General features: G+C 36.3%; 1 protein-coding gene across 2 annotated transcripts in view; it reads left to right on the forward strand.

The window, feature by feature from the left end:
• The window catches only part of cadm1a (cell adhesion molecule 1a), a 301183-nt gene that overhangs the window by 208013 nt on the left and 80670 nt on the right, over positions 1-12500 (forward strand). For both annotated transcript variants that reach the window (XM_067376107.1, XM_067376108.1), the window contains exon 2: positions 109-126. In XM_067376107.1, the coding sequence (XP_067232208.1) occupies positions 109-126 (18 nt within the window). The remainder of the gene's footprint in view (positions 1-108; positions 127-12500) is intronic.

Genomic DNA, 12500 nt, shown 5'->3' on the forward strand with positions numbered 1-12500 from the left:
TTTTGTTTTTTTCTTCTTCTGACTGCATGATGCTGGGGATCGTCTTTTGGTGAATGGCTTCCTTCTAATTATTTTCTCTCTTTTTTTTTCTCTCCCCCTTTCACACAGGAGCTGCTCAGTTCCCAGGTATGGCTTCCCTTTTACCTCTTGTGTTTGTGCGTTAGTTTTTTTTTTTTTTTTTTTCCCATTCCAAACCCCATTTTCCAAATAGCTTGTCCTTTACAGCTAGCAGTGCTGGTCATAACCGAAACCATCTTGCCTTTCTTCAGCCTCTGACTCACAGACTTTTCTTTCTCCTCAACCTCCACCGGTGCAGGTTCTGTGTCTCTCCAGCACTCCATCTTTTTCATTCCTTCTAACATCATCTGTTTCTCACCTTTCAGGACAGAAAGTACACCTCATTCTCTCTGGTGTCTCATCCAGTTGAATTTCTCCATTTTCACAGAGCACATTTACTCCAGATATGCAATCATTTCCTCTTTCAAATGCGGGGCATATGTTTTGAAGGAGGGCGGTAAAATAAGTCATTTGGTATACCGTACTCCAACTCTTCACTCTATCAATGTCTTGCCAGCGCCTCTCAGGTCTTCATTTTATTTCTTGCCCTATTTTTACTAAGGCTCATTGAAGACGAGCAAGGATTCAAGATACTGGAATGTTTTCGACTTTTTTATTATACTGTAGATTAAGGACATTATATTACTTGTTGTGTTGTGTAGTTTAGAAAGGTTGCATACAAAAGCTATGTAAAAGCCCCTAGTGATAACATTGTTTCATGTTTGAGAAGCCAGTTCCATCCAATGTAACCAGGCTGAATTCCTTTTCTTTGATAAGTGCTGCTTGTACTTGTGTGCAGCTTCTCATTCATGATGATTAGATATGGTTTGAAATAGATATAATGCACACTATAATTCATTGATGAGTGTCTCATGACTCACTTTTTAATTACCTTAACAAAACTTCAAGAACAAATTCTGTGTTGAATCGCAAGTACCTGGAGGCTTAATTACCTATATTAAATACAATGCTGAAAATAGAAATCCATAATATATTAGTGACCATATTGGTATTAGCTAAGATTAGATGTTTTTAAAATTAAATCTTGATTGCATCTGCCTGTTCAAATTAAAATTTGAATATGTACAGAATGTATAAAATTGTGTACCAGCTCCTCCTTGGTAAGACACTGTTCTTTGTAACACTGATTTAAAACAATGTGTATAATGAAAACTACAATACAAATAAATAAAAAATAATAGTGGTTACATTGTACCAAGCCAATACTAGAAGTACTAGAAGTAGATAATATCAGGGTTTTTTTTTTTCCCCCTCTTTTTTAATTAAAATGCCTCTTTTCAGCATGAATAATTTTTAATTGGAACTGTAGTGTGAACGCTGTTGATTTATAATATCAGACATAGTATTTGTTATTGGTCATTATATAAATTAAATTATTGGCTATTGTATTAGCCAGAGTTTCCATATTGTTGCTTTCCTAATCTAAAGCCATAAAAGAAACATTCACAAACGCCCTTATTTTTCCCCTACTAAAATGTCCCTGCCCTAATGTACTCTCATCAGCACAGAGGGAGGAATGATGCTTCTTTTTGAGTGCCAGGCCACATTAGAATGGAAAACTAGACACTCGCCCTGCTCCGGACCTCAAGAGGGGGCGATGATTCAGACAAGACAGTATTACGGCCAGCAACTTTAGCCCACACTCCAGCAGCCCTTTACGATTAATGCCCTTCTCCTCCACAGTCTATCAGGCCAAACATGCTGAGGCACAGGAGAAATGCTCTCTCTCTCTTTCTCTCTTTCACACACACACACAAACCCTGCTCTTGGCAAAAGCACTGTATTTTTTTTTTTTTTTTGTCTTGTGATTCAGTTATTAATCGAAGCCAAGTTATTTGTATGGGTATAAATTAGAAGTGAGCTGAAGAAGACACTCCCAAGGGAGAATGGATGAATCCCAGTCCTTGGTATAGACCCCAGTCCTTCATGGCCTTCTGCTTGGTTTATGCCGCATTTTCTCTCTCTCTCTCTCTCCTCTCTGTCTTGCCCTCTTTCTCCTCCAGCTCTGCTTGTAAACAGAATGCTCTCTTGCCAAAGACATACACTCACCATTAATACTGAATAGAGGACCGTGCTGATGACTTTTCTATTATTGTGTTAGCTGGCTCCTGTGAAATTATTATAATGTGATCCAGAAGATCTGTGCTAACTAAATCACATTAACACAAGGCAACACAAAGCAACACAATAAACATACCCATAATGCAACAGTGATATCTCCATGTTTTTGTCTTTCCCTTAGCTGTTTTATTTATTTATGTAAGACCCCATAGAATGTAGAGATGCACAATATCCATACTATGGCAGTTATAAGTTTTTTTTTTTTTTTTCTAGTCTATGTATGTCAATATGGGATATTAATTGGCCAATATTGCAAATTTCATAATGCATCTAATGCTCACTTAAAGTTATTCTTTAAAAACACTAATACAATTACACTGTTAAATGTAATCTTTTGCAAATCTCAGTTATTACTGAGCTAAATGTATTGGCCTGAAAATCAGCCATGACCTGCTAGTCAGTTTCAAGTGGTGCTTCAAGGGGAGACTTTCTTATTCTCTGGAGCATTTGATTGGACAACAGTCTATGCAGTGCAGGATGAGTCATCCATATTTTCAGTCCATTTTTCCTGCAAGAGAAAGACTGTACGTTTTAAATGCGTAAAGCTAATTTTGTTATTTTTATGAGTATGCTATATAGACAACTTCAAAGCTATCTGGCATGAACCCAAAGCGACAATTCTCCAGTTGTGATTTCATTTGACTTTAATGCTAGCTGCTAGGGGAAAGCAAAGCTCTTCATCCTTCTCTTTCTCTCTGTCTGTGTGCTGCCTCCTCTGACCTCAAGGACGTGGCTCTGCCACAAGGAGTCCTTGTTCTGCCTCTTTGCCTGTGATGTCATCTTAGTGAATGTGTGTGAGGACTTTTTTTATCTGTGGCGATCGATAGAGGAAGATGTGAGAGGCAGAGGGCAGTTAATCTCCTGCTGCCTGCATGGGGATTCTTATCCTTGTGTGCACAGACGTTTCCTAGATCAGGACGCCCGCTCAGAGACAATGCAAAATACACACCGAACTGCTCTCGCCATCTCGGCTCAAGGATGTCGTATTTAGATGGATGGCGATGAGAGGCCGTGTGACTCTGGCACAGCTCACTGATTCCAGAGTGAGGGACAGGTGCTGGAGGTCCTGGTGGTGCACCATCTTGCTGAGAGGAGAAATGCTGGGAAGGGAAGAGAGAGAGAGAGGGCAAGGCAGGTCTTTGCTCTTCCTCTGTGTTTTTCTTACCTGCTTTCTCTTTTTTTTTTTGGTCCCTCTTTTTATCTCTTTCTCTCTGGCCTTTTGTTTATCTGGTCTTCTTTTGGCCCATCAACAGAGTGGATCTGCTGCTCTCAAACCAGGAAGGAACCAATGAGATCATAGACTTGGGGGTGAAATAACATCGGCATCAAGTCAAGTTTTTAAAGGGACCTATTATGCAAAATTCACTTTTACAAGGTCTGAACACTGTCCACAGTGTGTGAGAACAACCAGCTTATAATGGTAAAAATCCACTAATTCCCATAAATCAGAAGCAGTCTGATTCAGATTCTCCCCTAAGATTTCATCATCATAAGGAGAAGCCCCGCCCACAACCGGTGATTTTAGCATAGACTCAGCCCTGAGTGACAAGAACAGAGTCCATCATTTCTTTATCCTCGCGGTACAAGCTGGAGTTTTACAATGCCTCCGCCAAAGAGGAAGTGTTGTGTTTTGGGATGTACCAATGCACATAAGAGTCTCCATAGGCTCCCGCCATCTGAGTCACTGAGGACAGTGGTTATATTTCAATTTTGAAGGAAATGTCCCGAAGAAAGTAGGTCTTGTATGTTTGCGCCAATCATTTTACGCCAGTCTGCTTCATAAACGAGGGTCTGTTCAATGCTGGATTTTCAAAGTTTGATTCTGAAAGATGGGTAAATACCATTTCCAACGCTTTGTGCTCCAAACTTCATATCTAGAACTGATGTTGCCCTCAAGTGCTATCGGAATTATTGTAAACAAGAGTTTCCTAGTTAAAAATGGCACATGAATGCCCTTTCTGACATTTTTTGGTGCATGAGATGTTGTTGTTGCTGGTATGCCGGAGCATGAGTTCTTGAAACTCCGCCCTTTTCTGGAAAGGGGTCCGGGAGCAGCAGCTCATTTGCATTTAAAAAGAACACACTCAAATATGGCACTTTATTGCCAACTAGCCTGGGTGCCAGCCCGAACCCCGCCCACAACATTTTTTGGATGGGAAGTTGGGTCTGGACTCGATCCATTGTGGAGTAATTATGCTCGGCTCCCAGAAGGCCGAGCCAATCAAATTGCTAGGGCGGGCTTTAATCGATGATGGACAGGCTATCTGTGGTTACGTAACCACCCACGTCATCAAAGAGCGCTTGGGTTGAATTGGTTTTCACCAACGATGACTGCAGCTGGAACAGTAAGATGTTTAGATTCCGCTATCACGTCTGTAATAAAAGAAATCGACAGTGCATTAATTTTAAAAGATGAACAAAGAACCGCAATCAAGGCATTTGTCAATGGGAAAGATGTGTTTGCCGTCCTTCCAACGGGATTCCGCAAAAGTTTAAGTACAAGTTCAACATACGTCACTTACTGCGTTGTTCTGATTGGTTGTAGGTCTATCCAATTGAGTGCAGAGTTTTTTTTTTTTTTTTTTTACTGGTTCGGTTAAGACACGGCCCATAATTCAAGTGCAATGGAGCAGTATCAGACTCACATTCTGCCTAGAATATGAGTATGACGAAGTCAGGCTAGCTCACAACCAAAAAGTGGCAATTTTAGCATGCTATAATAAATTATCTGTGGGGTATTTTGAGCTAAAACTTCGCATACACACTTTGGGGACACCAGAGGCTTATTTTACATCTTGTAAAAAGAGGCATAATAGGTCCCCTTTAAAGCAACATCTTCATCTGGCAATGCCATATATGTATGTATGTATGTGTATGTATGTATATATATATATATATATATATATATATATATATATATATATATATATATATATATATATATATATATATATATATATATATATATATATATATATATATATATATATATAATAATTTAATTTATTTATTTATTGTGTGTGTACCGTTCAAAAGATTATGGTCTTTTTTTATGTTTTTGAAAAGTCTCAATAAGGCTGCATTTATTTTGATAATTTGAATAGTAATATTGTGAAATTTTATTACAATTTAAACTAATTATTTTTCTCTTTTAATATATTTTAAAAATATATATTATTCATGTGATGGCAAAGCTGATTCTTCAGCATCATTACTTCAGTCTTCAGTGTCACATGATCCTTCATGTTGAAAACTGTTTTTTTTTTTTTGTTTTTTTTTTCAGGATTCTCTGATCAAGAGAAAACATTTATATAGAAAACATAAAATATTTTGTAACATTACAAATTTTAATATCACCTTTGATCAATTTAATGTATAAATGAAAATTCATTTCTTAAAAAAAAATATATATATATTGACCCCAAACTGAATGGTAAGATTATTTATAAATATCATAAGTAAATTAACCATGGATTTTATTTGCTATTTAAATATTTAAAATATTACACTGATTATATATGTAAAATTGATTTATAATTAAAACTAATAATACTAATATTTTGTATTGTTTTCTAAACATTATTAATAATAATATTTATTTTTTTATATTTATGATTTTTTAAAAAAAACTTAAAATATAAAATTTAGTTATGAGTTGTGGGGGGAAAAAAAGGTTTCACATATAAAGACACTAAAGTTGCTAAAGATGTTTAAAAAAAAAAAAAAAAAAAAAAAAAACTCTTAAAGACATGATGTGCTGTTTATTTCTGGACAGCTTATGCTGTAACAGTGTCTGAAAGAGGATTGCACCAGCAGCATTTAAGTGAAAATGGGGTATTTGTTTATCCATTGCCGTTGAGACTCACAGAGGCAGAAGTCCTTTTTTCTTCCTCTCCCTCTGCTGAGAGAAATTTCCAAATGAGCGAGCAGGGGTGGCAAGGCCTCTGGTGCTGTGCCCGGCCCCCGTCGGCTCTCTGACGCATTAATCATCAGGCTGCCATCCATCCCTTCCCACACGCCACATTCCACTGCTGCTCCCATCCAACCAGCATTTTACCCTTCATTAGCACTAGTATCATCACAATTTACTTATCCATACGTTTGTGTGAATGCTTCACGGCTCCTCAGCGTACACAGAGAGTAGGAGGGGGTCTTTGTGGCTCAGGGGCTTGCTGAGCCTTATGAGGGAATTGCTCCAGGTTTGTTTCAAAGAGAAAGCAGCAAAAGTTTGGTTTACACATGCCATTTTAAACCCTGCTTGTTAAACAAGCTAATATTGTTTGTAATTAAACACAACAAGGCTGGGAAACTCTCATGGGTCCGTCACTGTAACTTATAACAACTATAATATTCATATAAAATACATTCTCATGCCTTTAGGCTGATGGTATCACCACTGCATTTTTATTTATTTATTTTATCTTATATATAATAATGACTCTGGCATAGGTCAATTTAAATATTATAAAGAAAACATTTTTTAGATATCTGATATTATTGGATAACTATATTTAGACACTATGTAAAATTAGCGTACAATCTGCACTTTTTTGTAGGGTTAATCGTACACTAAAGCATAAAGTCACTTAATTGAATTAAGCTAAGTGATGTCTGTGAAGGACTTAGCAGAACTATCACAAAAGCATCTGCAGAGAGACACTCCTGAAGGCTTAACTTATTCCAGTTAAGCTTGATGTATTCTCTTAAGAAGATTTAGTAAATTTGTCCTTGTGTCATAAGGCTTGATGTTGAATTTGTGCATCTAACGTGGAAATAGCCTCTGCTGAAAAGACTAGCGTTGGCATTTCAGGCTTTTTAGTCTTAGTTTGTGGCTGGTTTAACTAGTTAAAGGGATAGTAGAAAATTGTCATTCACTCACGATGAATTTCTTTCTTCTGCTGAACACAAAAGAAGATATTTGAAGAATATGACTTCCATAGTATTTTTTTTTTCCATACTATGGAAGTCAGTGGGGCCCATCTACTGTTTGGTTACCCATATTCTTCAAAATATCGTCTTTTGTGTTCAGCAGAAAAACGAAATTCATACAGGTTTGGAACAACTTGCAGGTGAGTGAATGATGACAGAATTTTCATTTTTGGGTGAACTACCCCTTTAAGAGGCCTGAGGGTGACTGCATCATCTGAAGGAGCATATGCTGGTCTTTTTAACAGGGGTGACTGAGTTTGAAAGGGGATGTTGGCACGTGTGTCTGGAGGTCTCCTTTCACAGATGGAAGGGCACAGTGACATAATGCCAGTGCTGAGCTTACCATAAGAGCTGCTGGTCATCAGAACACAAATGTGCTTAAAGTGATTTCCAACGAATGATATCAGACTAAGCCTGTGGGCCTACAATAAACCAGCATTAACGACACTGTAATATGCAGAACATGTTCTCATATTAGATTGTACCCAGTCTTAATTGAGACATTAACGTCTTATTCAGATAAAATTACAAGGATAGTTCACCCCAAAATGAAAATTATCAAGTAGTTTCTAATTTTTGAAGAATATTCTGACTGCTCCTTTATTTACAATTAAAGAAAATGGTGTTCATGCTCCAAAAGCACTATAAATATCATAAAAGTGCTCCATATAACTCATGCTCTATATTTTATGTCTTCTGAAGACATATAATAGCTTTGTGTGATGGGCAGAATTTTTATTTTCGGGTGAATTATTCCTTTAACATACTACATACTACGTATGCATACTAAATTTGAAGTGTACACTTAAAATAAGAAATGCTTCAAATAAATGCTGTTCTTTTGAACTTTTTATTCATCAAGGAATCCTTAAAAAATGTATTACGGTTTCCATCCAAAAATAAGAAATAAATATATAAAATTAAAATAAAATAAAATAAAATAAGCAGCACAACCATTTTCAACATTGACAAATAACACTGAAGACTGAAGTTATGACTACTGAAAATTCAGCTTTACCGTCACACTAATAAATTACATTTTTAAATATATTGATATATTAATATTTAATAATAATAATAATATTTTGCAATATCAGGTTTTTTTTTTTTATCAAATAAATGCAGCTTTGTTAAGCATAAGCAGGCTTTTTTTTTTTTTTTTTTTTATATATACAGGTGATTGATATTACAGAATACGGACTCCAAACTTTTTGAACACACTAAAGTACACAGAAGCAGAGAGACTTCACAGATGTAATTATTCCTCAGATGATGCTCTTTCATGACTCAGGACACTTTTTTGATTATGTTTAATGTACTGATCCATTTTTTTCTCAGATGTTTCTCCTATTATTCCTTTGGAGAGGTTCTCAGACTTTATTATGTGTATATTGTCAGATCTGAGCACAGATTGAGACATTATTTAGATCTCTTGAATTTCTTTAAGGAAAAAAGTCTCCATTTGATCTCCTTTCTATCTCATCAGATATTAAAGCTATCTCATTTGTGATTTTTCTATCCTATGTCCAATCATTCAGAAGGAAGTTCACACAAATGAAAATTCTGCTCCGAAAGTTCAACACCCTCTGAACACACAGAACCGTAACCATGGAGTTCTCCTCTATTAGCCAGACTGTAATATTCGGGCAAGAACGGTGACCTTTGCGGCTCTGAATAGTGATGGGTATCACATTCACTCTCACTGATTCAGCCTCACAGATGTACGTGGATCTCACTCTTTTACAATCACCTCCATTCAGATCTAATTCAAAGCCATGGTTTTCCTCATTCGCACATGCTGTTTAAAAAAGTGCAGCAGGCAGGATGAGCTATTGAGGCGGACAGTAGAGTGCTTTGACCTTTACAGCGCGGCAGTGCACTCCTGCTTTAGCCCGTTCCTTGTCACACACACCCACACGCACACACACGTGCACACACACGCCCGTACGTGCGCTCTGGGTGTTCCTCTGGGTTGATGTATGAGGGGCACTGGGGTGGTGCTGGGCCTGTAGTGATATAAATGGCTTGTCTGCCTCACTGAGAGTGGAGTATCGTCCTCTGACAGCTTTAATCTAGACCAAAATGATCAATGTTCTGTGCTACTTATTTTGAATGTTGGTAATTAAATACAGAGATAATGTCACAGATCTGTTTGAACAAGTTATGCAAATGCACAGTACACAAATTTCTTTGCCATTTTTGTGATGCCTTGTTTGTTGTTGATGCATGCATGGAAAGCTAATTTTTTTTTTTTTTGTAAATCAGGGGCCCTTTTTTGTTGGTCTTTGCCTGAGCATTAGGGCTAATGAAATCTTCATTTAAATAGGAATTCATCATTCAAGGTCCAGTGACACAAACAATTATTTTAATTAAACTGAGCTGCACGCCAATAATCAATAATAATTTGGGGCCTAAACAAGTTTAATTCCTCTCTTAATATGGTATGATCCCTGGACAATATTTACTTAACAGCTAATATATCTGGGATATAGTTTTTCATAATAAGAGTTACATAGAAACATGAATGTTGACATGCTTTAGATGCAAGACAATTACTGCAAGAAATGTGATTTTATTAATGTGATTTGATCTAGTGTGAATGGGAAATTTTATCTTGGCACATTTTTTATATAATTTAATAATAATTTTATAATAAACTTTTAAATATTTAAAAAAAAAAAAACATTAAATATATAATCTCATTAAAAATATTTGTGAATATTTGAATTAAATTTAAGCTTTTAAAACACTTAATTTGAATTTTATCATTACACATTTTTTAATATTTTCAATTTAAAGTTTTAAATAATTATAAAAAAAAAAACCTTATTAAAAATATCATCACATGAAATCATAATTTCAGTAGAATGTTTAAAATTAATTTTGACTTAAAATGTAATCCTGTAAAACATTTTTAAAGCAATTTATCATGGCAAATTTTTCATAATACAAAAAAAAAATTTCAGTAGAATGTTTAAACTGTTTTTTAATGTTTTGCACAAAACAAATGTTAATAGGTCCAAAATATTTTGTTGACACAAATGTTACTCCTTTTATGGAATAAATAACATTTTGAAGAAGTAAAGCAGCAGTGAATTCGCCAGAAAGCAATTAACACGTTTCCCCTTTTTCCTCATTGAGGTTGACTCATTGGCATACCCTAGTGGTTCATGTTTGTTCTTTTAGATTTTTTAATAGGCCTCATGTTTTCCTGATGCTGTAGGGTAAGCATCTGCTTCTACAGCCCATGAATAGTTAAATGACATCTCACCAAGATTTGTTGCCAAAGTTTGTACAAAACTTTTTGGAAGTAAAGGAGATGTGCGCTGTCTCGGGAGGTCTACCGATGATTCAAATCATCCCTCTCATCCCACACAACAAAATGGCATCCAGCTCATCACCCCAGAGTTGTGCAAAGTAAACACAGAACTGGCTAATTGCATCGAAGATGGTTTATCATGTACACTCTACATTTTAATGACTTTTTCAGCAATATTTAAGTTCAAAATATTACAGTGCTCAGCCAAGATTGGAGTTATGGGATTTTTTTTTATTTTATTTTTATTTATTTTTTTTTATAAAGGCTTGGATGTGAACTAAGTGGGGGAAAAAAAACATATATAGTCATGGAATACAGAGAAGAGAACATTTTAATTATAAGGTTATAAAGTGAATAGTTTACTTTTTTAATTTAGTATTCTATTCATTGCTAGTCACCTTACCTTCCCCAACTAGCTTTAACATGCTAAAAGCTTGATTTCTTTTTTTTTTTTTTTTTTTTTTTTTTTTTTTACTGTTGAGCTTGCCGAACAGAGTTGCTGTGCATGCTCATGTATGCGTTTACCCTTTCAATGCATCTTCTGTCACTTAGCATGATTACCACCTACTAGCTGGACTGGCCGGTATTTAGCGCAGTCTCTGTGACAACCGCTGAAGCGAGCTTGACCTTCATCCATAACCCCTCTCTGGGATAAACAGTCTTTCTATTTGCATTTCCAATCTAGTCCTCTCAATCCACACCTCATCCCCTTTGACGAGTCTTAAGGAAGTCGCTCCCGCACAAGGTTCATTTGTTTTGGTCTGTTTTGACTTTGTGCTACTGGCAGGCTGATTGAATTCAGTTTTGTTAAACTGTCTCCCCTTATCTGTCGCCATCACACGATCTGATTGCTTTCTTCCCTTCTGCTTTAAGTGACAAGGCTGTTTAGAGGTGCCTGACAACTGAGGCATGCAAATTAGCACTTGATGGTGTCTTAAAGTCATGTCAGATTTCACATTAATATATTTATTTATCTCCAGCTTTAGCCTATTCATGTTTTCTCTTAGCTCTGCAGGGTAGGCAGCTGTGGGGTAGTTATTTATTTATTTTTATCTCAGCGAGTAGCAGTAAAAATATAATTTTGCTGTGAATTATCTCACTCTTAAAGTGACAGTTCACCAAAAAAACAAACACTTATTTACTTGCACACATATTATCAGTTCAGACTACACGATTTTAGTCAGATTTTTCAACGATCTGCTTGACGTAGGATGTTGTGGGGATTCGTAAAAGACAATGGCCGTCGGGACACAAGATTCAATAGTGTGTCATAGTGGATGACAACCAATGCCGCGATGCTTCATGACGTCACGACAGAAAGACTAGCATGTTTCATTTTTTTTTGGTCGTCCACGACGAGTTCTGTCACACGTGTGGCACTGGCCAATAGGGTCACAGAAACGCCTACATGCTTTCAAACATGCCAAAATGAGAGACAATGGTATCGTTCCTGCTAGGTGGAATTTTACAATGGAGGAAATGTTTGTGGAGCTATGGCAACAATACTCCTGTGTTTATGATGTTTCCTCGAGGGACTACCGCGACAGAATGAAAAAAGGTAAATAAAACATACATTACCTCAGTTCTTTTTGGAGGAAATCCAGATATGTGTCCACATTTGGGCTTTTCTGATGACAAGACAGTAAACCACGCTGCTAGCCATTGTTCGTTTACGCTCACGGCACCCTCTTTCAGCTGATGGTCCCGCTTTCTCAATGTCAGCACGCACATTGTTAAAGATGGCAAACGATGAATGATCGGGTAGCAACGTGTACTCTCACATGTTTTATGTCCACAACATGACAAGATTTTAGGAGTCAAAATCATATAATCTGACACGGTGACTATCGGAATTGACAAAAATATAGTGTAGTCTGAACCCGGCCCCAACTTGTATTCCTGAAAGAGAATTTTAAATTGTTCTGTTCATTCTTTTCAATGTAATAGAAGTGATTTAGAACAAAAACACCATAGAATTAGTATACAAGTAGCCCATATGATTTATTGTACTATATTTGAATTCTATATGCCATACAAATAGCTTTGTGTCAGG

The sequence above is a fragment of the Chanodichthys erythropterus genome, chromosome 22 (genome assembly GCF_024489055.1).
Source record: "Chanodichthys erythropterus isolate Z2021 chromosome 22, ASM2448905v1, whole genome shotgun sequence".
Classification (NCBI taxonomy): domain Eukaryota; kingdom Metazoa; phylum Chordata; class Actinopteri; order Cypriniformes; family Xenocyprididae; genus Chanodichthys; species Chanodichthys erythropterus.